The sequence below is a fragment of the Panthera onca genome, chromosome D1 (assembly GCF_046562875.1).
Source record: "Panthera onca isolate mPanOnc1 chromosome D1, mPanOnc1 haplotype 2, whole genome shotgun sequence".
NCBI classification, from domain to species: domain Eukaryota; kingdom Metazoa; phylum Chordata; class Mammalia; order Carnivora; family Felidae; genus Panthera; species Panthera onca.
Genome location: NC_138348.1, coordinates 59,466,204 through 59,494,125, shown reverse-complemented (window position 1 = coordinate 59,494,125; position 27,922 = coordinate 59,466,204). Strand labels below are relative to the sequence as shown.

Sequence of the window (27,922 nt, the reverse complement as noted above, 5' to 3'; positions counted from 1 at the left end):
CGGCAGCGTCCCGGGCGGGCGGGAGGTGCACCAGCGGCAGCGGCGGCGGCGGCGGTAAATCCTCCCGGCCGCTCACAGCACTGTGGAGCCGCGTCCCCAGCCCGGCCTCGGACCGCGGCGCCCCTCCTGCCCCTCGCGGCTTCTCGCCCGCCGCCCCTCCCCCCGGCGCGCCGGCCTTGCCGAGCCGGCCGGCCGGCCTGGCTCCCCTCCCCGGCCCCGACGGGCGGGCGGGCTGCCCTGAGGAGGCGGGGAGGGGAGGGCTGGGCCGGCCGGCGGGTGGGCGACGATGCCGAACTTCTGCGCTGCCCCCAACTGTACGAGGAAGAGCACGCAGTCGGACCTGGCCTTCTTCAGGTTCCCGCGGGATCCGGCCAGGTAAGCGGCGGGCGCCGAGCCGGCAGCCCGGGCCCACCTCTGCGGTGCGCACTGCCAACCGCCGGCTCCGGGGCTGCGTGGGGAGTGGGCCACGGGTCGTCGACCCCAGCCTCGGTCCCAGGTGGGGAACGGGCCTGGAGCAGCCGGCCGGCGAGCGCCCGGGGACCTCGGAGCACGTGCGCCAGCGGGGGCTCGGCGCCGAGGGCACCACCCGAACCCAGAGGCAACTGGGGCGGCGCGCGGGCGGGATGAGCTGGGTTCTCGCCCTGGTTAGCTTGCTGGGTGACCTCGGGCAGGTCACTTTCCTCTCTAGGCTTTAGTTTCCTCAGCTGTCAAAAGAGGGACTTGGATTCTGTGGTTGTGGTCACCCCAGGGCCCTTCCTTCTTCTTGCCACCACCCCCGGGACAGTGTTTCTTTTTAGAGTCCGGTCACCTTCTTTGATCTCAAGTCACAGTTACTTCCTCCATCGGGCTTGTTCACGGTTCAGATTCTGGCTCTGACCGTTACTCATTGTCTCACTTGGTTAATAATGGGGATAACGGAGGGTAGAGTGGGGGGATACGCCCACAGGCGTGGGAATTGGTATTGAAACCTCTTCCTTGAGTTAACCCACACGTTCTGGTGTCCGTTTAAAGAGTGATAGAGTAGGGACTGTGATAGTCGGAAGAATTTTCTCTGGCCTCTTCTTGTTCATTCGTTCATTTCAAACCAGTACTTACTATGTGCCGAGCACTAGTGTTAGGTGCTGGAAATTCAGATGTGAATGAGACAGTGTTGCTGCCTGCAGGAAGCTCACAGTCTGTTAAGGAGACATACGGAAGAAGGCGATTATAATATAGCACCCTATTTATTCCACAAATATTTATTGAAGGCCTCCTGTGTGCTAGGCATTGCTCTGAGCATTGGGAGTATACAGATGAACAAATCAAAGCCCCTGCTCTCATGAAGTTTACATTCTAGCAGGAAAATAGACAAATAAATATGTAAATACAGTATGTTATATGGTGATAAATACTATGGAGAAAAGGCAAATGGGGGGGGGATGAGAAATGAGTAGCAGGGGAGACACAATTGCTATTTTAAATAGGGTGGTCAAAGAAGGTCTCACTAAGAAGGAGAATTTGAGCAAAGACTAGAAGTAGGTGAGCAGGCCAACCATACAGATACCTAGGGGAAGAGCTTTCTAGTCTGTGGAAACGGTAAATGCGAAGTCAGGGCATGCATGTTACAGGTACAGCCAGAAGTACATGAACAGTAGAGCTGGTTTAAGGAAGGAGGGAGAAGGGAAAAAATGAGACCAAAAACTGTATGCATTTGTATAGTGGGGGCAAATTGTGTAGGCCATTGTAGGCCATGTAAAGCACTATGGCATTTATTCTGTGACAGGAAGTCATCCAAGGGTTTAGAGCAGAGAGACTACTTGAAACAGGATGGCTGGCTACTTGTTAAATAGGTTGTAGGGAAGCAAAGGCGAGAGCAGGAAGACCAGCTAAAGGCAATTGCAGTAATCCAGGTTAGTAGAGGAGAAGGTGGTAAGCTGTTGTATTTGAGATACATTTTGAAGGTGAAGCCAACAGGATTTGTTAAATGGTTTAGATGGAGGTTGTAAGAGAAAAGGGGAAGAATGACTCCTTTTTTTAACCTGAGCATTTACTGAGCTGTGGAAGACTGGGAGGAGCAGCTTTGGAGGAGGCATATTAAAAGTTGGTTTGGGACGTGTGAAGTTTGAGAAGCTTGATTGATGTGCAGGAATAGATGTTTTTCTTCATACCGTATCCAGAAACGAACTCAGAATGGCCCATATTTAGATCAGTAACCTAAATATTTTAGAGCTAAAACCATAAAAAGATAGTCTGGAATTTAGAGACTTTCAGACTAGAGATTGTAAATATGGGTTGTTCTGAGTTTATAGAGGGTATTTAAAGCCATGCTATGGGGTTAGTAAAGGAGTAGGTCTGAGGATTGAGCCTTGGGGCATTCCTGGTATTTAAAGTTCAGGCAGGTGAGGAAAACTAGCTCAAAAGAGTGAGGAATAGCTGTTGGGTTTTATGGGAGCAGAGAAGAGGAGCATCCGAATCTGACTGGCCTTACCCCATTATGCATTATCTTCCTTTTACCCAAATTGTAGCCCAAGGGCATTCCTGAGAGTTTATTTCATTTGCATAATGAGGGCGCCACTAGTTGATTCTGAACCATAGATCTTTTGTATCCATATACTATAGAGAATGCTCTTTTCATTACACTCCTTGGGAGTATAGGGGTGTACAGTCTCAAATTTAGAAGGAGTTTTTAGATCTAGTGCCATTGGTCCCCTTTGAGAATCTAAGGTAAAGACTACTGGAGAAAAGACATAGACACAATTCTGCATTCCACTATCAAGGTATTTATGGACCCTTTAGGGGCCCTGTGCGTGCCTGAACAGGGGGGTCTTTGTTGAAACACCTCCAGTGACTCTTTGCTTTGTGAAGGGACATTTAAGATGTTGTAAGGGGCCCCTGGGTGACTCAGTCGGTTAAGCGTCTGACTTCGGCTCAGGTCAAGATCTCTCAGTTTTTGAGTTTGAGCCCCACGTTGGGCTCTGTGCTGACAGCTCAGAGCCTGGAGCCTGCTTCGGTTTCTGTGTCTGTCTGTCTCTCTCTCTCTCTCTCTCTCTCTCTCTCTCCCTCTCTCTCCCTCCCCCTCCCTCCCCCTCCCTCCCTCCCCACACACACACACTTGTGCTCTGTCTCCCTCCCACTCTCTCTCTCTCTCTCTCTCTCTCAAAAATAAATAAAATGTTAAAAAATTTTTTTAAAAAATAGATTTTGTAAAGCTTTGGCTCTTGTTTCTTCCTTGTATTGAGTGGAAACATGCCTCCCTATAATTTATGCTTTGGAGATCTGGTTTTATTCCCAGGGTCACACTGAGCAACTCTGTGCCCTTTTCCGTGTCAGAGCCCTTTAAATATTTCAAGACCAAATTATGAACTTTTCTTAACTCTTTTAACATCTTTATTGAGATAATAATAATGCATATACCACCCATTTAAAATGTATATTAAATGCACTCTTAATATACATATTTTAATGCATATTATATATTATTCAGTATATATTACATTATTAATTTTTAAACATTTGGTAAAATACAAAACATAAAATTTGCCATTTTAAGTGTATAATTCAGTGACATTAATTACATTCACAGTGTTGTGCAAGTACTATCTATTTCCAAAGCTTTCTCCATTACTCCAAGCAAAAACTGTAACTGTTAAGCAATAACTCCTTTCCTCTCCCTTCCCCACCCCCCCATTCATCCCATTTTCAGTCCTTGTGTGTTCTGTGTACTTCATGGAAATGGAATCATATAATTGTTCTCTATATCTGGCTTATTTTAGTGGACATAATGTCATCAAGATCCTAACTTTTTATCTAAACCAAGTCTTCCCATACTAAGGATTTCAAATTCTTCTGTATTTGACAGTTTCTTTTTTACTGTGCCCAGAGTTAATTATAATAAAGAAGTAGTTTTCAGAGGTGTGTATTAAATTACCAACAGTATTTTTAGGGTTATTTATAATTAGTTTTTTTCCTGTAAATGAGTCAGAGAAGGTTGATAAAAGGTGACATTGCTAACCTATTCTTGAAAAGTTAATATTGTTAACTAACAATAAAGATAAATATATTTAATGCTATTAAATAGTACATTTCCCATTTGTTATTTTTGTTACTTTGTTATTTTTTATTTTATTATTATTTTTAAAAGATTTTATTTTAAGTAGTCTCTACACCCAACATGGGGTTCAAACTCAAAACCTTGAGATCGAGAGTCACATGCTCCACTGACTGAGCCAGCCAGGTGCCCGTTTGCCATTTGTTATATTTATAAATTCCACGGACACTCTTATAAACAGCTATTTGAAGTAATTTAAAATTCAAAAGTGTAGTTAATAAAGGGCACAATGTGGAATTTCAAAATATAGTACCTTTTATTGGTTTAGAAAAAGTGGCATTAATGTGCTTTTTATTTGTTTATTTTAGTTTTTTTTAATAGTTGACACAGTGTTGAACATTAGTTTCAGGTGTACAACCTAGTGATTCAACAAGTCTGTACATTACACTGTGGTCCCACAGCTGTAGCTACCGTCTGTCACCCTGCAGTGCTGTTCTAATACCATTGACTATATTTCCTATGCTGTACCTTTTATCCACATTACTTATGCATTTTTTTTTTAACTATAAAAGAATTGAATCAACTCACCTTAGGCAGGTGGTACGGAGAGCATAAATTATTTAAAATTAAAGTTAAAATTTTATTTATTTATCAAAAAGTTATTTTATTTTTTTAAATTTACATCCATATTAGTTAGCATATAGTGCAACAGTGATTTCAGGAGTAGATTCCTTAATGCCCCTTACCCATTTAGCCCATCCCCCCTCCCACAACTCTTCAGTAACCCTCTGTTTGTTCTCCATATTTAAGAGTCTCTTATGTTTTGTCCCCCTCCCTGTTTTTATATTAGTTTTGCTTCCATTCCCTTATGTTCATCTGTTGTGTCTTAAAGTCCTCACATGAGTGAAGTCATATGATATCTGCCTTTCTCTAATTTCATTTAACATAATACCCCCTAGTTCCAACCATGTAGTTGCAAATGGTAAGATTTCATTCTTTTTGATTGCCAAGTAATACTCCATTGTGTGTGTGTATGTGTATATGTGTGTGTGTGTGTATATGTGTGTGTGTGTGTGTGTGTGTGTGTGTGTGTATATATATATATATATATATATCGTGTCTTCTTTATCCATTCATCCATCGTTGGACATTTGGACTCTTTCCATACTTTGGCTATTGTTGATAGTGCTGCTATAAACATGGGGGTGCATGTGCCCCTTCAAAAGAGCAAACCTGTATCCCTTGGATAAATACCTGGTAGTGCAATTGCTGGGTCGTAGGGTAGTTCTATTTTTAATTTTTTGAGGAACCTTCATACTGTTTTCCAGAATGGCTGCACTAGCTTGCATTCCCACCAGCAGCAAAAGAGATCCTCTTTCTCTGCATCCTCGCCAACATCTGTTGTTGCCTGAGTTGGTAATGTTAGCCATTCTGACAGGTGTGAGGTGGTATCTCATTGTGGTTTTGATTTGTATTTCCCTGATGATGAATGACGTGGAGTATTTTTTCATGTGTCGGTTGGCCATCTGGATGTCTTCTTTGGAGAAGTGTCTATGCATGTCTTGTGCCCATTTCTTCACTGGATAATTTGTTTTTTTGGGTGTTGAGTTTGATAAGTTCTTTATAGACTTTGGATACTAACCCTTTATCTGATACGTCGTTTGCAAATATCTTCTCCCATTCTGTCGGTTGCCTTTTAGTTTTGCTGATTGTTTCCTTCACTGTGCAGAAGATTTTTATTTTGATGAGGTCCCAGTAGTTCATTTTTGCTTTTGTTTCCCTTGCCTCCAGAGACGTGTTGAGTAAGAAGTTGCTGTGGCCAAGATCAAAGAGGTTTTTGCCTGCTTTCTCCTCAAGGATTTTGATGGCTTCCTGTCTTATATTTAGGTCTTTCATCCATTTTGAGTTTATTTTTGTGTATGGTATAAGAAAGTGGTCCAGGCTCATTCCTCTGCATGTCGCTGTTCAGTTTTCCCAGCACCTCTTGCTGAAGAGACTGTCTTTATTCCATTGGGTATTCTTTCCTGCTTTGTTAAAGATTAGTTGGCCATATGTTTTTGGGTCCATTTCTAGGTTCTCTATTCTGTTCCATTGATCTGAGTGTCTGTTTTTGTGCCATATCAAAACCTTTTTTTTTTTAATGTTTATTTATTTTGAGAGAGAGACAGAGCGTGAGCAGAGGGGGGACAGAGAGAGAGACACAGAGTCCAAAGTAGGCTCCAGGCTCTGAGCTGTCAGCACAGACCCCAACACGGGGCTGGAACCCATGAACCACGAGATCATGACCTGACCTGAAATCGGACACGTAATCAACTGAGCCACCCAGGCTCCCCTAAAGTTAAAAATTTTTTAAACTGCCTAAATCTGGATTGCCCCACGATGGCTTGACTAATGCCAAGGCTTGGCAGGAACCTGGGGGCAGCTCATAGTGGGGCTCATCCCCAGACTAGGTGAAGGTACAAGGAGAGCTAATGAAATGCTTCTGTTACAGTGAGCTGAACAATTGAAGCCCTCTTTTTGCTTCTCAGCCAATTAGCTCTAACTCACCCCTGAGGTGGTGAGGTCTTCCAAGGTTTTTATGGCAATTTAATCAAAGTTAATTGAGAGTTGATATACTCTGCCTTGTAAAATGTAGAAGAGTGGTTTTTTTGGGCACTCATGAAGGAGTGCCACAAAGTAAAAAACTATTTCATAATGACACTGATGTTATTTGCCTTTTTCTTGCTCATTCTTTCAGGAGTGTGCAGTGGGGTTTCTGAGGGGCTACATAACATAGTAACGTCATTGCTCAGTAAGTTGTATGTTGTGTTTTCTAAGTATGATTATATAAATGCCAATGTTTGTAGGCCCTTTCTTGGAAATGAGTGAGATAAGCCTGCCACTTCAAGGGAAACAATTGAAATTCAAGCAGAAATGACAATTTTGGAGAATTCATAGGCACCACTTTGAGCTTGACAACTCTCTAAAGCTTTTCTAATGAGATGAGTGGTGACATTGATAAATGTGACTTTTAAAATAAATTGTATAGTGGTCGTTTGCATAACTCGCTGAACTGGTATTTTCCAAATTGACCAATTTGTGATTTTACAAAGACATGCACAGATAAAAGCTCTAGTCAAAGTGTAAGATACACCAAGATGGATTTCAGTGTAATAGAGTGAGAAAGCTCATTGGTCTGGTTTCAGATTCCACATTGCAACTCATCTTTCAACGTTTTTTATTTATTTTTGGGACAGAGAGAGACAGAGCATGAACGGGGGAGGGGCAGAAAGAGAGAGGGAGACACAGAATCGGAAACAGGCTCCAGGCTCCGAGCCATCAGCCCAGAGCCTGACGCGGGGCTCGAACTCACGGACCACGAGATCGTGACCTGGCTGAAGTCGGACGCCCAACCGACTGCGCCACCCAGGCGCCCCGCAACTCATCTTTAAGAAACCACCACTTGTGGAGTTTTGGTGTAGTATCAAAGAACATTCACAGTAATATGGGTAAGGGAGGAACATTTTAATTACCTTTTTTAACTGCATAGCAGTGTGAGGCCAGAGTTTCTTCATATACTTCAGCCAAAACCACATGTGACAACAGATTAAGATAGACATTAAGAAGATTTGCAGAGATGGAAAACAATGCCATTCTTTTGGCTAAATGTTTTTTGTTTGTTTTGGAAAATGCAGTTCTTTCTTTCTTCTTTTTTTCTTTTTAAGTTTATTTTAAGAGATAGCATGAGTGGGGGAGGGGGAGAGAGAGAATTCCAAGCAGGCACTGTGGAGTAGAGCCCAGTGCGTGGCTTGAACTTAAGAACCATAAGATCATGACCTGAGCTGAAACCAAGTATTGGTCACTCAACCAACTAAGGCACCCAGGTACCCCAAAACTTTTTAAATTTTAATGAAACAGTTGACTAGTGTTCCTTGAAATATGTTTTTGGAAATGCTGCATTAGTAGAGAACTATCAAAGGGAAAATTAAAAAAAAAAAAAAGGCTGAATAGTACTGAAAAGGTGATTAAGATGAAGATAGAAAGTGACCATTGGATTTGGCAGGGTGGAAGTCATTCATAATCTTGAGCAGTTTCAATGGAAAAGGGATAAAGCAGAAGCCTCCTTGGAATTGATTGAGGAAAGAATGTGAGATACAGTGAAAATGGGCTCTAGTTTTGCTATGTAGAGGATCCAAGTTAAGAATTATTTAGATGGGATATACTAAGGCGTGTTTATGCTCATGGTAATATAGTAGGTTAAATACAGGATGTTGAGAGACCATATACAGAGAGGAAGAGGAGTCTTCTCTGTTTGTGTGTGTGTGTACATACTCATACACATATGTATACATACCCGAATCAGAAGAGTTTCCTTCAAGAAATGATCTTTGGGGCGCCTGGGTGGCGCAGTCGGTTAAGCGTCCGACTTCAGCCAGGTCACGATCTCGCGGTCCGTGAGTTCGAGCCCCGCATCAGGCTCTGGGCTGATGGCTCGGAGCCTGGAGCCTGTTTCCGATTCTGTGTCTCCCTCTCTTTCTGCCCCTCCCCCGTTCATGCTCTGTCTCTCTCTGTCCCAAAAATAAATAAAAAACGTTGAAAAAAATTAAAAAAAAAAAAAAAAAAAGAAATGATCTTTAAGATAAGATCTGAAGGCTGATCTTTGCATAGGCTTTCCTTAGCCAGGGAAGTGAAAAAAGACAAGAAGATACTAGGGTGAATAAACAGCATGGGGAACAACCCTAGAAGTAATCACAGTGCATTCATGGAACTGAAGTAAGGCATGTAAAGAGGCAGAGAGTAGAAGAGTGGTTCGATAAGAAGATTGAAAGGTAGACAAGGTCCAAATTGTTCAGGGTCTTATGACAGGTAAGGAATTGTTTCTTTATCCTAAGAGTCATGAGAAGCCACTAAAGGATCTTAAGCAGGAAAGACATTCTGAAATTGGCTCTTTAAAACGTTTACTCAGCAGGGTTGCCTGGGGCTCAGTTGGTTAAGTGTCTCTCTCTTTTTTTTTTTCTAATTTTTAAAAATGTTTATTATTTGTTTTTGAGAGAGAGAGACAGAGTGCGAGCAGGGGAGGGGCAGAGAGAGCGGGGGGTGGGGGGTTGGGGGACAGAATCCGAAGCAGGCTCCAGGCTCTGAGCTGTCTAGCCAGAGCCCAATACAGGGCTTGAACCCATGAACCATGAAATCATGCCCTGAGCCGAAGTCAGACGCTTAACTGATTGAACCACCCAGGCGCCCCTAAGTGTCTGACTCTTGATTTCAGCTCAGGTCATGATCTCACCATTTGTGAATTCATACCCCACATCTGGCTCTTTGCTGACAGTGTGGAGCCTGCTTGAGATTCTCTCTCTCTCTGCCCCTCCCCCACTCATGCTGTCTCTCAAAATAAACTTAAAAAAAAAAAAAACCCAAACCCCAAAACTTTAAAACATTTACTCTCAGCATGGAGAAGGTGTTAGGTAGAGAAAGGTAAAAGACCAGTTTGGAAGTTAGATGGATTTGGAGAGTCACTTCACCTGCTAAGGGAAAAGGCTATGGAGTCTGGAGTGCATGAACAGCGACAGAGAGATCTAGGGAATGGGAGACAGTGGTAAATTTGAGAGATAATTATATATGTGCCTAAAAGCATATTAGAGTGTGTGTGTGTGTGTACGTTTGTGTGTATACACAAACATATGCATGTACATACATGTATATATGTAAAAAAATTGTAGTCACAAAAACTTTAATAACTTAATTGGTGTAAAACACATGTACACAGATGATCACCAAATCATAAGTGTGTGGCTTATTGGATTTTCAGAGTGACATGTCCATGAAACTTTCACCCAGATTTACATATATGTATATATATCTATATATATATAACTATATATATATTATATATATAGTTATATATATATATACATATATATAGTTATATATAATATATATTATATATATATACATTATATATATATATAATATATATTATATATAACTATATATATAATATATATAGTTATATATATAAACTATATAATTATATATATCTATATGTAACTATATATATGTATATATATGTGTATATATAAAACTAATATCCCAAATTCTCTCTCCTCTGAGGCTCTCTAAGTCATTATCCCACTCTCCCTAGTCAGAGTCACTGTCTGACTTGACACAATTAGGTTAGTTGGTTACTAAGAATAAGGGACAGAGTGAAGGAATCTTTTATTGATATATGACATATATAGAAAGTGCAAAATTAGTAGACTGGAACGTGATGAATTTTTTTAAATGTTTATTTTTGAGATAGAGAGGGAGACAGAGGATCCCAAGCAGGTTCTGCACTGACAGTGCAGCCCTGATGCGGGGCTCAAACTGACGAACCATGAGATCATGACCTGAGTCGAAATCAAGTCGGTAGTTTAACCGACTGAGCCACCCAGGTGCCCCAGAATTTGATGAATTTTTATAAAATGAATACCCAGGTAATGTTTGAGATATAGAACATGTTTCTACCCAGAGAAACCCATTAGAGATCCAGTGCCTAAAGTTTTTATTGGGATCTGGTCACATAGACACACTCTGCCTAGCACGTACTAAAATTCTAGACTCCCAGAAGGAAGGCAGATGTTCAGTATGAATCATATTGTTTGCACAGTCTAAGCACAATGAGCCACCTTATCAGTTAGGGAAAGTTTTTGTCAGTGTAGGGAACTGCTTGTTAGCCAGATTTCCAGGCACAAGCCAAAAGGCCATCCTTACAAACAGGCCTTTATGAAGGTAGCAGTCTTGGGCCTGCTATATTAAGTTTTTTCCTGCATAATCACCATAGGTGAGTTTTGCCTGTTCTTTTTTTTTTTTTTTTTTTTTTAAATGGCATCTGATTTCTTTCTTATGTATGTATGTATGTATGTATGTATGTATGTATGTATGTATGTAATCTCTATACCCAACAGGGGCTTGAACTCACAAGAGTCACATGCTCTTCCAACTGAGCCAGCCAGGCACCTCAAGTTTTGTCTATTCTTGAACTTTATATAGAAGGAATCATGGCATGTACTCCTGGCTTATTTTGCTCAGCATTATGTTTGTGCGATCTAGCTAGTTCATTCATTTTCATTGCTGAATAGTATTCTGTATACAATAGTATACTACAGTTTATGCTCTTTACTGTTGACAGGCAAAGTTTTTTCACTTTCTTATCAATCTTTGGTATTATCTCTTTTGCATTGTAGTCATTTTTGCAGGTATGTAGTAATATTTCGTTAATGGTTTTTATTAGTATTTCCCTGATGAGATTGAGCCCTTTTTTTCCCATGAACATTTTTTTCGTGTGTATTGGCCATCTGGGTAACCAACTTTTTTTAATGTTTGTTTATTTGGGGGGGCGAGGGAGGGGCAGAGAGAGAGGGAGACAGAATCCGAAGCAGGCATCGTGCTGTCAGCTCAAAGCCTGATACGGGGCTTGAACCCATGAACTGTGAGATCACAACCTGAGCCGAAATCCAGAGTCAGTCACTTAAGCAGTTGAGCCACCCAGGCACCCTAATCTGGATAACCTTTTTATTGTAAGTTACTTTTCCAAGTTTCTTGCCCATTTTTATATTGGGTTGTCAAATTTATTTGCAGGAGTTGTAAAGATATAGTTTGGATATGAGTCTGTTGTTGGATATACGTATTACAGATACCTTCTTCCATTTTGTAGGTTGCCATTTCGCTCTTAAATGGCTTCTTTTAATGAAGAAAAGTTATTAACTTTAAAGTAGACAAATTAGGGAGGCCTAGGTGGCTCAGTCGGTTAAGTGTCTGACTCTGGCTCAGGTCATGATCTCACTGTTCATGAGTTTGGGCCCCGCATTGGGCTCTGTGCTGACAGTTTGGAGCCTGCCTCAGATTCTATGTCTCCCTCTCTTTGCCCCTCCCTTGCTTATGCTCGCTCTCTCTCTCTCTCAAAAATAAATAAATAAATATTTAAAAAAATAATAAAGTAGCCAAATTAATTCATCTTTTGGTTTAGAGTTTGTGCTTTCTGTTGCCTTCTTTAAATTATCTTTGTCTTGGCCAAGGTAATGGAGATAGTCTCCTGTGTTATCTTTTAGCAGCTTATTGTTTTACTTCCATAGTTAGATCTACAGTCTACTTGGTATTTATTTTTGTGTATATGATACAGAAGTAGGGGTCAGATTAATTTTTTTCATATGGCTATTGAATTTACTCAGCACTATTAAATATTTTTTTAAAGTTTATTTTGAGAAAGAGAGGGAGAGAGAATCCCAAGCAGGCTCCACGTTGTCAGCATGAAGCTTGATGTGGGGCTGGATCTCACAAACTGTGAGATCATGATCTCAGCTGAAATCAAGAGTTGGACACTTAACCAACTGAGACACTCAGGTGCCCTGACTCAATGCTATTTGTTGTAAAAACAAAACAAAACAAAAAAATTTTGTCTTTGCTGCTGTGCAGTACTACCTTAGTCTTAAGTGTCCGTAGCTCTCCATTTTGTTTCATTGTTTTATCCTTGTCCCAATACCACACTGTCTTACTAAGCTTTATAATAATAAATCTTAATATCTGATAGTGTAAGTCTTTCAACTTTTTTTCTCACAGTTATCTTAACTATTCTTAGTCCTTTGAATTTCTGTATAAAAAGTTTTAGAATTGCCATCTCTCTCTCTCTCTCTCTCTCTCTCTCACACACACACACACACACACACACACACACACACACACATTCAAAGAGACATGCACAAAAGAACTTGTTGGGATTTTGATTGTATTGAATCAGTAAATCAATTTAGGGAAGATTGATATATTTAGAATTCAGTGTACTAATCCATGAATTTATCATTTAAGTTATTTAAAAAATCTTTTCATTTAGGGGCATCTAGGTGGCTCAGTCGGTTAAGCGTCCCACTTTTGGTTTTGGCTCAGGTCATGATCTCATGTTTCGTGAGTTCAAGCTCTGCATTGGGCTCTGCTCTGACAGCTCAGAGCCTGCTTGGGATTCCCTCTCCCCTCCCCTCCCCTCCCCTCCCCTCCCCTCCCCTCCCCTCCCCTCCCCTTCTTTCTCTCTCTCTCCTGCCCCTCCCCTCCCACTCGTGCCCACTCTCTCTCTCTCAAAATAAATAAACTTAAAACATTTTTTTTTTTTGTTACAGGTCTTGCACATCTTTCACTAGATTTACTTCTTGGTGTGCTCACTTTGGCAGCACATATACTAGATTTACTTCTTGGTATTTGATGTGGAAGACAAGATGTAGTTAATCGGGCTTTCTGCCCAATCTATTCTTGATTGAATCTGAGTGCTTGTGGTATAGGAAAGCTGTCTCAACTTAGTTCAGAGATCATACAGACAGTAGTATTCTGTATGGAAGGTCTTCAGAGATGTAAGAATTAAAAAACAGCTGTAACAGTATGGCAAATTATTTTATAGTAAGACAGTTTTTATACTAAGTATTTGGACGTTGAAAGATGAAAGTTTATGAAATCATATTGCACAACTGTGCAAAATATTAAAATATGGACATCATAGGCATCATTGGCATCATAGGCATCATTGCTGTGCAATAATACTTGGTTGAATGAGAAGCTATACTATTTAGGTGTGGTTTTAGTTTCAGTTAGATAATCAACATTTCACCATGGTTTTACATATTCAGAGTGGAGGGAATTAAGTGTCAGTGTGTGTGTGTGTGTGTGTGTGTGTGTGTGTGTGTGTGTGTGTAGGTGTGAACTGTAATGTTAAGACATAATATACTATGATGTGATTATAAAATGAATGTGTTTTCAGATTTGTGACTCTTTGTGACAGAATTTTTATTCCTAGAAACTTGAGAAATAAAGGAAAGAAAGATCTAGTTGTAACCTTTAGCAAATTACTTCATATTTCTGTGTCTTCATTTCTTCATCTGCATAAGGGGGATAATGTACCCCTTTTGGAAAGGACATAGAACAGTGTCTGGCTCATAGCAAGTGCTTAGTATGCATCATTGTTGTTTTCGTTTTTCTGCAGATATGTAGGTACCAAGAGGGCATGGACTTGGTCTGTTCATTATCTTCAACACCTTCTGTGTGCTAGATTGTGTAGGAACAATCCCTGCAGTCCTGGAGTTTACAATCTACATATCTTACAGTCTGTACATATTGTAGATTATTAATAAATTATGTTCATAATAAGGCAAATTAACACAGGCGTCATGCTCCTGTAAGAAACTGTAATTATTTATAAAACATCTATTTACTAATTTTTTGTAATGACGTTGTTTCATAACCTTATTTAAGTTGAAGTCCCGAGGGAGTGTGTTAGGCTGTTGATTTCATGGTTGTGCAACTTTTGCTTGAACTACTGATAATTGATTCCTCTCTGGTGCTAGGATGTGCTGAGAATTGAAAGACTCAGGTTTAAGTTCTAGTTTTGCTGCTGATTTTGTACATGACTCTGAGCAAGTTATTTCTTAATCTTGTCTATAATTGAATGTATTAAATGATTTCTAAGGTTTCTTCCAGCTCTCATTTTGTTTTCAATCATCTTCTCCAAATTACATCATGTTCTGCAGGTAGAAGGGAGCAGGAATCCATTGTCCATAATATTTATTTGTCTTATAACTGAATACTAAAATTTATTTATTTATTTAAAAAAGATTTTTTTTCATGTTTATTTTTTTTTTTTTTTAATTTTTTTTTTTTTTTCAACGTTTTTAATTTATTTTTGGGACAGAGAGAGACAGAGCATGAACGGGGGAGGGGCAGAAAGAGAGGGAGACACAGAATCGGAAACAGGCTCCAGGCTCCGAGCCATCAGCCCAGAGCCTGACGCGGGGCTCGAACTCACGGACCGCGAGATCGTGACCTGGCTGAAGTCGGACGCTTAACCGACTGCGCCACCCAGGCGCCCCTTTCATGTTTATTTTTGAGAGAGACAGAGAGACAGAGCATGAGCAGGAGAGGGGAAGAGAGAGAGGGAGACACAGAATCCTCAGCAGGCTCCAGGCTTTGAGCTGTCAGCACAGAGCCTGACTTGGGGCTCGAACCCACGAATCATGAGATCATGACCTGAGCTGAAGTCGGACGCTCAACCGACTGAGCCACCCAGGTGCCCCTGAATACTGAAATTTAAACGGTGAGCTCATATTTCATAATTGGTTTTATTTTGGTTTTATTTATAGGTGCCAGAAGTGGGTGGAGAATTGCAGGAGAGCAGACTTAGAAGATAAAACACCTGATCAGCTAAATAAACATTATCGATTATGTGCCAAACACTTTGAGACCTCTATGATCTGCAGAACTGTAAGTAATAGAAGGGCTTGGGTTTTTTTTGTTTTCTCTCTCTCTCATTCACTCAGTATCTGGTTGGCAGTGTAAATCTGTATCTGTTAATGTTGGAGTGTATTCTTATATCCCGCCACTTTTTTTTTTTTTTTTTAAAGATGAAGACAAATTTGGAGCTGAATAGTATCTAATTTGTTCTTAAAAGCCTGGTATTTTTTTTTAACCCCTCTGTTTCTGATGCTCCATTACTACTCAACAGAGGTTGCCCTTTTTACATTTCTTATGCAGCCTTCAGAAAATTTCATTTTTTTATTTTTAATTTTTTAAAGAAAATTTTAGATGATTATAAAAGTGTTTGTTTAAGGTAAAGTTTGTGTTTTTATTTGGAGCAGATTCTCCAGAGCTTTTTTTATGAGTGAAATCTTTATCAAGAAATGGAGCTCTTTGTTTTCATGTTTTTGTATGTACTGGTAGAACCAACCCTTAATTTTTATGTGCAAGTTACAACAAGAAGAAAATTGTATAATTAATGTGAAAAATAATTTCTTTCAATAATTTGCAATTTCGTATCAAACCTGGATCTCTCAAGCTTACTTCTGTTAACTATGTGAATTTGGCCAGGTCACTTTCCCTTCTGGGTCCCGAATTCTAATAAGAAGATTAAACCAGATAATTTCTGAAATCTAAGATTTTTAACCCTCTGTGATTCTGTTATTGCTATGACTTAGACAAACAGGGCAGATTTGATTGAAATGAAGCAGATTTGAAACACTTAAACTAGGGAGATAGTTTTGTTAAATAATATCTTCTTATTTAGGTGTAACTAATGTATCATCTCAGATATTGGGATAGACATAAACTTGATTTGAAGATACACTATATATTGTTATGCAGCAATTTATTTTGATATTTTTTTCAGATACATTTTGCAGAGGCTTCAGAAAACTAAAGAATGATTGGGTTATTTTATTTCTCAAAATTAATTGAAGCAGATACTTGTGAAGTCATTGGGAGGTGAGCCAATTCCGGTTCAACAGTTTAATCACAAATATTTGAGGGATATTTTTGCCTTGTTTTGTTAAGAGGGTAATAATGATCAACCAAAATAGGGGATTTTGTATGTTTAAAAGGCAAACTACTTTTATGTTCTTGACATTAAGTAAAAATATCCCAAATTATTATTTTAAATACACAAGCCATAATGCATTTTTATTTAATAATAAATATGGTCTCTTAATTACATAATTCCAATAAGATTGTTGTGAGACATGTAAAATTGTAGTTCCTCATATTCTTGTTTAGTCAGAGCATAGAACAGAAAGATGAGCTATTTTTGCTTTTTAAATTTCCACAAGATTCTTAAATCTTGAATAAATTAATGCAAATGCGAGAAAATGTTCTCTCTACACATGATATCTGTATCTAAATGTTTGAGAGTTTTGACTTCATTAGTTTGGCATTGAAGGTCTCATCAGTAAACATTCATGGCTAGTTCCACTGAAGCCAGATACTATCCTTGATGCTAGAGTAAGGTCACTGCTTTATGCTCAAACCTTAATTCAGCAGTTGAAGATTAAATCTTGATACTGAGTTAAAACTATCCTGCACATAAATTGAAAATAGCTCTTTTTGGAATGCGTACTTATAAATAAATATTTCTAAAAAGTAACATGTTTTTAATTCATGTTCTGTTTTTCGGTCTGTAATTTGGTTTGTAGCAAATTGATGTGAATTTAAGAAATTCATTAGGAATGTTTTATCCCTCCTTATTTAATAATTGGTAAGATATCAAGAGTGGACTGTATATGTTTGTGTCTGTTGTGACATGTTTGCTAAGTGGGAAAGATGAGATGTTTGGGGTATAGTATAGTTTTTGCTCCCTTCAGTGATTGTGTCACTGATCAATCTCTGATTCAGACTTCTTAATAGACTCAGGATAATTGGCCCAGCACTAGAAGCTGAGTGGCATTGAGAAATAGATTTTCTTTTTGTTTTTTATGAGGCATGGGGGTGATCTAGAAAATGAATCTGAATAGAAATACTTCCCAAATGTGTTTAACAACTCTTTAGATAAAACTTGAGATAGTGTGTTCCCTTTAGTTATATATTTTTTCTTCATATCATCCTAATCTTCCTTCTCTGGATGAAAAAATATAGATAGAAGTTGTTATTTTTGTTTGGCATATACTTTGAACATGCTTTAATAATCAGCTTTGAAATAATTGCTGCTCCCAAGAAAGCTTTTTATTTCTTTTATTTTTCTTAAAGTTTATTTATTTTGAGAGAGGTGAGGGGCTTGGGGGGAAAGGCAGGGAGAAAGAGAATCCCAAGCAGGCTCTGCACTGTCCGCACAGAGCTTGACCCAGGGCTCAAACTCATGAACTGTGAGATCATGACCTGAGTCGAAATCAAGAGTCGGACGCTTAACCGACTGAGCCACTCAGGTGCGCCCAAGAAAGCTTTTTAAAAAGAAGAGTATTTTGTCTTTATCAGTGCAGATCTGTGAAGAAATTAAAAGACATTGTTTCTTTGACTAGCTGGGGTGAACATATGCAGTTATTTATCTGTTACTCTTCCTGTTAATAAAATTCTTGTCCCTACCCGACCTCTGGGTTGGCTGCTGAAGACTGTCAACATCTAAGTATGCATCTAGCGTCTAGCCAGGTTGGATTAGGTTAACGGGAATTAGGATAGAGAATGGTCATCCTTCAGTGATAAGAACATTAGAATTAGAAATTTAGAAATACCTAGTTTAGTGTTTGCAGAAATATGATTATATATATCATGGTATAAATGAATTCAAGTGGCACATGAATCAGTTTTTATTTTAGGAATTTCACAATATGTGTTAAAAATATAGCTCATGAAAATCATTATTTTGTAGTTTTTATTGCTTAAGACAATGCTGACTTAAAAAGTCAGTGGATTATGTGAGAGTGCAGATGGTGGTATGCAAGTGTTATCATTAGTATGTGAATAATTTCAATTTGGGAAATATGGTCTAGCTCAACACTAGAAATTTATTCAGAAGAGGCAACTGAGGCCCAGAAAGGGAAAGTATTTGGCTAGGATCTCACAGTGAGTTACTGGTAGAATTTGGACTAGTTCCTAGGTCTCCTGGGTCCCACCAGTCCATCGTACCTTGATACTTCTCAGTAATAGTAGTGAAAAGTGGATAGAACCACGGGGAAAGTAGGGAAGAATTAAGAACATAGAAAGGGATAGATTGAGAAACTCTTGTGCCTGCTGTAGATTTGGTGGGCTCATGGAAGAGCTAAACAGTGAAGTAGCTGGGAGGATGAATTAGAAATATATATGCAAAATGCAAATATATTTTATTTTTTATGCTTACCATGAACTTCGTTCCTTAATTTAAAATAGTAAGATTGCCAGAAGGGCAAAAACAAAAAGAGTTAGAAATAATACCTGATCTGGACGGACATCATCATTCTGCAAGTCTCTACACTTTAGAGCTGGAGGTGAAGGAGTACTGGGGAAGTCATTAACATAGCATTTTCTTTATGTGTAATACATTCTTAAGGACTGTCTCTGAATTAACACATTTTTCTTTTTCAGAGTCCTTATAGGACAGTTCTTCGAGATAATGCAATACCAACAATATTTGATCTTACCAGTCATTTGAACAATCCACATAGTAGACACAGAAAACGAATAAAAGAATTGGTATGTCAAACGTGCTTTTGGCTTTCCCACCCCCCCCATAATACTGTGAAATCAAATATAGATGCATTCATCTTAAAATTGAACCCAAGTTACTATTTCCGAAGGTAACATGGGAAATAAATGCTGTGGTTATTATTGAAGAAGGATGGATGTAAGATGATTAGTGTTTAAATTGGAAAATTGTTCTCAAATTTAGCCAGTTGATACTCATTGACTTGGGCCAAAGTGTGCTGTTAATTATAGGCCACTAGCACATTCCCTTCCTGGGAACAAAACAAAACACTACCTTTTCTTTTGTAGTGAGGAAAGTGGAACTGAGGGATATTTCCAGAATTCAGGACAAAGGGATAAAGAAAGTATGAAAGTTAAGACATGGATACTTTTACCTAGAGATAATGGTTCCGTCACTATTAAGTACTGACAGGGTTAGAAAAAGCTTTTAAATCTCTGTTTATGGCATCATTTATGCATGTTTTCATGTTCCTTTGATACCCTTTAGTTCTAATAATTGAAACCTACCACTTGTTGTTAATATTAGGTGAACAAAATTAAATTAATCAAGGCTCTTCAGTCCATGACTTTCTGCCATCATTGCCACCAGCAAGACCCTTATTTTGTTTATTATTTTTTCTCTTCCTTCCACTATTACCATTCCCGTTTTCTCCCCCTCTTTTTGGTATTCATGTTAATGTATTTAATATTTGTCATTTTAGTCTACCTACTGTGTGCTTTTTTAAGACAACATTTATCTCATTTTCCTCATTTTTTCTTTGTTTACCTTTCATATTTAGATCTTTGATCCATTTGGGCTTTGTATGTATGGTGTTCAGTAGAGATCTAATTTTATTTTTCTCCTTATAGAGAATCAGTTTTCTCAATATGGTCTGTTAATCTGTCCTTTCCTTCACTGGTTTTAAGGTGCCACCCCTGTCATATACCAAGTTTCCATATATGCACAGTGTTTCTGGGAGCTCTGTTCTGTTTATTGGAAAATGTGTTTGTTCACATATGTACCACTGTTCACAACAGTACCACATATGTACTGCTTTTATTACCATGGCTTTATAATTTATCTTACTTGCAAATACAGTGGTTTCTTAACTCTTCTTTTTCAAAATTGTCTTAGCTACTTGTGGACCTTTATTCCGCCATATGAATTTGAGAATTCTTTCGTCCAGTTCTTCTAGAAATTGCATTGGGATTTTCAACACAAATGCTTTGGATTAACATCTTAAAATATTAATTGGTCCCACCTATAAACAGAAAAAAATAGCTTTCAGGTAACAGCAGCCATTGACCAGACTAAATACTAGTTCTTTGAATACACTATTAACATACTTTAAGGAGTGCAGAAAGTCAAAAATTTGAAAAAACTTTAGGGTTTTTGCTGCAGTTTTTTAAAAGAGAACAATGTGTACATTCCTTAAATTACTTCCTAAATACATTATGGTTTTTGTTGGTATAGGTTATGTATTCTGGTTGAGATTGTTTCCAGCAATTTTGAAGAACTAATTTTGGTTAATTCCTACTAGTCTTTGGAGTTTTCTATGAGGTTGATTTTATCATCTCCAAATAAGGACAAATTTGCCTCCTCTAATCCTCATAATTTTAATTTTTTCTGTTGCTTGTGTTACTGTTTAGTCAGGATCCTGAGAAGTGCTGTGTTGAACAGTCCCAGTAATGTCACAGATGATATGCTTGCCTTGTTGCATTAAGTGTGATGTTTGTTGCTGATACTGTTAAAGAGGGTTTTTTGGGTTTCTTTTATTTGAGACAGTGTGTGTTAGTGAGGAGAAGGGCAGAGTCTTAAGCAGTCTCTTTGCTCAACATGGAACCCAATACAGGGCTCAATCCCATGACACTGGGATAATGACCTCAGCCAAAATCAAGAGTCTGACACTCAACTGACTGAGACACCCAGGTGCCCCTGATACTGTTTTTATCAAGTTAAGGAAATTCCTTTCATTCCCTTTTAGTCCTCATATTCCGAATTTTTATCATAACTTGTTGAACTTACCAAAAGCTTTAACTGCATCTATTGAGTAGAAAAATTCAGTTTTTTTTAATGTAGTGAATAGCTGATGGATTTCTGGTGTTGAACCATCTTTGCATTCCTGTGATGAACCCTAACTGATTGCATTATCTCTCTTCATTTGTTTGATTTAGTTGGTTGATATTTTATTTAGGATTTTGCATTTATAAGTGTTGTCCTGTAATTTTCTTTCGTTGTACTCCTCTTATCCAGTTAATGATGTCAGGGTTCTGTTAGCCTTATAAAATTAGTTGGATAGTTTTCCTTTTCTCTCAGATTTTCTGGAAAAACTTGTATAAGGTATATACTCTCTGCTCATGAAAGTTAAACCATAAAACCATCAGAGTGCTTGGGGTGGGTGAGGGAATATTTTGTTTGCAATTTTGATTCATTTATTGGTTTTCTCTTGTATTTCATTTGTTTTTAAGAACTGCATATAGGATTTTGGAGCGCTTGTGTTTTTCTGACCCTAAGATTATTTAAAAAAAATTTTTTTAATGTTTGTTTTTTAGAGCAAGAATGACGGAGGGAGGGAGAGAGAACTAGCAGGGGAGGGGCAGGGGGAGACACGGAATCCGAAGCAGGCTCCAGGTTCTGAACTGTCAGCACAGAGCCAGACACGGGCTCGAACCCATGAACTGTAAGATCATGACCTGAATCAAAGTTGGACGCCTAACTGACTGAACCACCCAGGCATCCCTGATCCTAAAATGATTTTAATATTGTTTGCAAGGAAATCAGTTAGTATTATCAATGATTGTTGCATTGTGATTTATTTGGTTTCATCTTGATTTGAGAGATTTATTTTTTGGCTCTTTTTCTGACTTCTTGAATGTTTAGCTCATATTTGTATGTATTCACAGTTGTACATGTCTAAGTGTGTTTTAGCTGTATCCCATAATTATAGACATGTAGTGCTTTTGTTGATTAGTCAGGAGTGTTTTGTAAATTCCCCTGTTCCTTTAACATAGGGTTATTTTTGTTTTTAGTTTCCAGGCATGGGTTTATTTTTTAAAACCATTTTGTAGCTTTTATTTTGTAATATTAAGTTATTAATAATTCATGGAGTATATATGTAGTCTGTGTGATATTGATTCTTTCTAGTTTTTGCATTTGTTATTTCTATTGAAGTGTGATGCTAGCCTAATTCTTGTTACTTTTTAGATGATTTGCTTTTCTCCCTCAAAGTCTTTAGTATTTTTTCTTTATATTTGACATTTTTAATTTTGCTAACCTGTGTCTAGATGGTTTTTTAGTTATCCAGACTGACACCTTTAAGTTCTGAGAAATCCTCAGTTTTTATTTCTTCATACATTTCTTTCCCTCTATTTATTTATTTTTCTGGGATGTCTCCTAGATGAATGGTGACACACCACTGTAGTTTTCCACATCAGCTCTCTTCTTAGCCCTACGTACCAGGAGTGAGGAGCTCAGCCACTTCCCATCCTCCAGCTACCATTTCCCTATATTCTGCCCCTTGGGAACCTCAAATACCTTAATGCAGACATACTCTTATAGGTTTGCCATCCTTGTAACTGTAGCTCATGGGATAAGGAGGGAATGTTCTAGATTGGCTAGCCTGCTGATGTTTCTTGTTATCAGTATCATGTTCCTGTGCTGCCTAGCAGGTACCCTTCTAACTCAAGCTGTCACTGGTAGTGCTCCTTGCCTGCTCCTGAATAGTAATGGGGTGGTTTGTGGTTTAAGCATTGCAGTGGGTTAGAGGAAGAGAAAGGACATAACTGGAAAGTTCTTCCTCGGTTTAATCCTGTATGTACTTGGCCCTCTATGCTGTATGCATCCATTTCTCTTCCATACTGGTACTATGTTACTTTCTGCTTCCCAGGGAATTCTCACAGCTTTTGTGTTAGGTTCTGGGATCCAGCAACTCTCTCTTACGTGGCATCCCCCAGGAACAAATTGGAGGGGACATGATTTGTGACCCCTTGGATTTGACGCCAAGCACCATCCTGTACTTTCATGCCTTTTATTAGCTTTCAAACACTTGTGACCCAAAGTTAAGTTGATTTAAGTATAAAGTAAGTTAAGCGATGTATTCTTTCTCCTCAGTGTTTTTAAAAAAACTTAAATAAATAAAGTTTATTTATTTATTTTGAGAAGGTGAGAAAGCGGGGAGGGCAGAGAGAGAGAGAGAATCCGTGCTCTCAGCATGGAGCTGGCGCACGAACCCGGAGAGCATGACTTGAGCCAAAATCAAGAGTAGGATGCTTAACGGAGTGAAGCACCCAGGCACCCTGTCTCCTCTAGTATTTTATTATGAGCTTGGAATCATTAGTAAATTATTTTTCTGGTTTTTCTGTCATTTCTATGTTTGAAGAATGTATTCATTGTAAGGAATTTATGCTTTCAAAGGAATTAAATTTGAGTCACAGTATGCTTTTTACTTATGAGTCTACAGTGATGTGCTAGAGTTCAGTTTTCTTAAAGGTGTTTTTTTTTTTTTTTTTCTTCTTTTTTCTTGTCACTTAGAGTGAAGATGAAATCAGGACACTGAAACAGAAAAAAAGTAAGTGATAGTGTTAATGACTGAACTTCTGAATGCCTTTTAAAAAGGCCTTGACCTGGTAAGGACAAATAAATATGTTGTATGTCCAAAACCTACCGTGAGAGTGATGTAAGAGTGTGGTAGGCATTTTCCTGTGGTCTGGAATTGTCTGTGAGACAGAAGTCTTAGTTTAGTTTCTTGATTGAGTGCTACTGTGCCACGTACTTGGCCGCTTCCCTACTAGCTGTGCTCTTGGTGTGTGGTGGGGTGGCAGGCACACAGTGTCCCCATGGAGGGAAGGAAAGGCAGCAGTAAAGGACAAGAGCAGAATCTTTGTCCACCCGATGTGTGGTGCATCATAAGTTCTTGATAAATGTTTAAGGAAAAGTGCTTTGCGGACACTTAGCCTAATAGAGAGTAGGAGTCACAGTAGCCTTTCTGCAGGTGCTGATGCCTGACCTGTGTCACCAAAGGATGAGGACTAGTCGTTGTTTTTGTTTTTGTCTATTACTACTATTATTCCTCCTTCTCGGTCTCCTCCTCCTACTGTGCTATTATTAATATTATTTTTATTAACATAACTGTTTATGTTAAGTCTTTAGGTGCTTTACTTAGTTCATTTAATTCTGACAGTAGTCCTGAGGGAGTCAGGCAAAGGAGGGAGATGTATTCTGCGCAGAAGTAGAGTAGCTTGAAACAGGGTGCCTGATTTGGAGAATTATACTCATTTTGTTGTTAGAGCTTCTAATATCCTATGATGATTAGAAAATGAACCTAGAGGGGACCACAGGGTCTAGGACTTGCAAGGTTGTGTATATGACTATGGGCAGGACACTAACCTCAGAGGCTCAGTTTTTCAATCCACGTACAAAGAGATTTGGCTAATACTTCTAGTAGTCTATTATTTGCCCTAAAAATTGCGTCAATATACCTTATGTTATGTTGGCTTATATAATTCTCATCTCCCATATTAAAGTGTAGCTTAATGATTTCATAGAAATTGCATTAGCATGGACCTTGGAACCAGACACGTTTGGATTTGAATTTCACCTTCATCCTTTTAACTACATCTGTGACCTTGGGCAATTATTTACTTTCCTCATTTGTCAAGCGGGATTGATAGCACCTGCCTATAGAGGGAGTAATGTGATACATATAAAATGCCAACACAGTGCTTCAATAAATATTAGTTCTCTTCCTCTTTTTCCTGAGGGCACGGACCGTTACTGGTCTGGACGTGTTTTATGTGACGTGCCTTGTTAAGTTTGTAAGAAATCGTTCCTCTCTTATATATAACATTTACATGTAGGATTAAAATCTCTGTGTACAGTTTTTGTCTCCACTAGAGTGTGTCTTATTTTAACCTCTGTATCCTAGTCTGTGGTCCAATAGGTACGTTGTGAATGTTGAATGGATGAGCTCCTGAATTTAAATATTTAACCAATCAAAAACATGATTTTTTTTGTTTGTATCATTCCTCATGAGCCTGTTTATAAAATTGATTCTTTGTTTTCCAGTTGATGAAACTTCTGAACAGGAACAAAAACATAAAGAAATAAACAACAGCAATGCTCAGAACCCCAGTGCAGAAGAAGGGGGTGAAGAACAGGATGAAGACATTTTACCTCTAACCCTTGAAGAGAAAGAAAACAAAGAATACTTAAAATCTTTATTTGAAATTTTAATTCTAATGGGAAAACAAAACATCCCTCTGGATGGGCATGAAACTGATGGACTCCCAGAGGGTCTCTTTACCCCGGATAACTTTCAAGCACTCCTGGAGTGCCGGATAAATTCTGGTGAAGAGGTTCTGAGAAAGCGCTTTGAGACAACAGCAGTTAACACATTGTTCTGCTCGAAAACACAGCAGAAGCAGATGCTAGAGATCTGTGAGAGCTGCATTCGGGAGGAAACCCTCAGGGAAGTGAGAGACTCCCACTTCTTTTCCATCATCACTGACGATGTAGTGGACATAGCAGGAGAAGAGCACTTGCCTGTGCTGGTGAGGTTTGTCGATGAGTCTCATAACCTGAGAGAGGAATTTGTGGGCTTCTTGCCTTATGAAGCTGATGCAGAAATTTTGGCTGTGAAATTTCACACCACGATAACTGAGAAGTGGGGATTGAACATGGAGTATTGTCGTGGCCAGGCTTACATTGTGTCCAGTGGATTTTCTTCCAAAATGAAAGTTGTTGCTTCTAGGCTTTTAGAGAAATATCCCCAAGCTGTCTACACACTTTGCTCTTCCTGTGCCTTAAATATGTGGTTGGCAAAATCCGTGCCTGTTGTGGGAGTGTCTGTTGCATTAGGAACCATTGAGGAAGTCTGTTCTTTCTTCCATCGATCTCCGCAACTGCTTTTAGAGCTTGACAATGTCATTTCTGTCCTCTTTCAGAACAATGAGGAAAAGGGTAAAGAACTCAAGGAAATTTGCCATTCTCAGTGGACAGGTAGGCACGATGCTTTCGAAATTTTAGTGGACCTCCTACAAGCACTTGTTTTATGTTTAGATGGTATAAATAGTGACACGAACATTAGATGGAATAACTATATAGCTGGCCGAGCGTTTGTACTCTGTAGCGCGGTAACAGATTTTGATTTCGTCGTTACCATTGTCGTTCTTAAAAATGTTCTATCTTTTACAAGAGCCTTTGGGAAAAATCTCCAGGGGCAAACCTCCGATGTCTTCTTTGCAGCCAGTAGCTTGACTGCAGTACTGCATTCACTGAATGAAGTGATGGAAAATATCGAAGTTTATCATGAATTTTGGTTTGAAGAAGCCACAAATTTGGCTACTAAACTTGATATTCAGATGAAGCTCCCTGGGAAGTTCCGCAGAGCCCAGCAAGGTAACCTGGAATCTCAGCTAACCTCCGAGAGTTACTATAAAGAAACTCTAAGTGTCCCAACAGTGGAACACATTATTCAGGAACTGAAAGATATATTCTCAGAACAGCACCTCAAAGCTCTTAAATGCTTGTCTCTGGTGCCCTCTGTCATGGGACAGCTCAAATTTAATACATCGGAGGAGCACCATGCTGACATGTACAGGAGTGACTTACCCAACCCGGACACACTCTCAGCTGAGCTGCATTGTTGGAGAATCAAGTGGAAACACAGAGGGAAAGATATAGAGCTTCCATCCACCATTTATGAAGCCCTGCATCTGCCAGACATCAAGTTTTTTCCTAATGTTTACGCATTGCTGAAAGTCCTATGCATTCTTCCTGTGATGAAGGTTGAGAATGAACGCTATGAAAATGGGCGAAAGCGTCTCAAAGCATACCTGAGGAACACTTTGACAGACCAAAGGTCAAGTAACTTGGCTTTGCTTAACATAAATTTTGATATAAAACATGATCTGGATTTAATGGTGGACACCTATATCAAACTCTATACAACTAAGTCAGAGCTTCCTACAGATAACTCAGAAACCATTGAAAATACCTAGGAGACTTTTAAAGTAGGCTTTCTCTTATGTTTGATATTTGGAAAAATCTGTAAGAAATTTGAAAACATCTTACGGAAAAGCTGTCAGGTATACGTAGGCCACTTAATCACTGAATATCTTGACCTGTCGACCTCTCATTGAGTACATTAGCCATTGATAATCTGCCTATTTAAATGGCCCCCGTTTGAACTCTTATGCTTTGGAGACATAACTGTTCTTCCAGAAGATAGCGTTGAAAGTGCCACATTACATTTCTGTGGGATCTCTGCTAATGGCACTTTGGAATTGTTTTAGTTAAGTCATTTTAGACATAACATTTATTATCACTGGATCCAGTTGTCGGGTATTGAGTTATCAGTTCTTAGAAGAAATAGATTTGGAAGAGGTGTGGGAGAAAGGAATATATTTCATAAAATGTTACAATGAAGCTCATGAGTGACCTGGAGTGTTAAGTATGTTAAAAATCTGTAATGGAGATTTAAGGGAGTTATCAGACAGCTAGAGAGAGAGAGAGAATGGAAAACATGTGAGCTTGCAAGGATTTCAGTGTAGATTTTGTCTTTATCAAACGAACTTAAAGGAACAAGTTACAGTTAGAGTTTGAATGGGCTAGCCTGCCATTGTCGGTCCACATTGGGTTGTTGCTGTTTACATTCCTTTGTTGAGCCTACATCTTCATAAGCTTTTTAGCAGGTATTTGTTGAACACCTCTGTTTCATGGTCAAGACAGGATCAGAGGCCATGGATACTGACAACTGATTTGTCTGTTTTCCTCTGGCTTTTTCCATGACTGTATCTACTGCCTCGTCTTGATTTCTAAACAAAACCTGGAAAACCTACAAAAATAAGTGTTTTGTGGTTTACCTAGGAATAATACAGAAAATATTACTGTTATTTTTGGTGAAGAAAATCAATTTTGTATAGTTTATTTCAACCTAAATAAAATGTGAATTTTGTTTAAAGTTCGGGCACATTATTTTTGGT

General features: G+C 38.9%; 1 protein-coding gene across 2 annotated transcripts; it reads left to right on the top strand.

The window, feature by feature from the left end:
* The first annotated feature begins 13 nt into the window (after positions 1 to 13).
* On the top strand, positions 14 to 27,900 carry THAP12 (THAP domain containing 12). Of its 2 annotated transcripts, XM_060605580.3 has the most exons (5): positions 38 to 375; positions 15,163 to 15,283; positions 18,842 to 18,949; positions 23,472 to 23,508; positions 25,005 to 27,900. In XM_060605580.3, the coding sequence occupies exons 1-5, from the start codon at positions 287 to 289 to the stop codon at positions 26,936 to 26,938; spliced, it is 2,289 nt and encodes a 762-aa protein (XP_060461563.1). In that variant the 5' UTR covers positions 38 to 286; the 3' UTR covers positions 26,939 to 27,900. The 2 variants fall into 2 exon arrangements, with proteins under 2 accessions (XP_060461564.1, XP_060461563.1); XM_060605581.3 differs by lacking the exon at positions 18,842 to 18,949 and having other exon boundaries at positions 14 to 375.
* Positions 27,901 to 27,922: the final 22 nt, after the last annotated feature.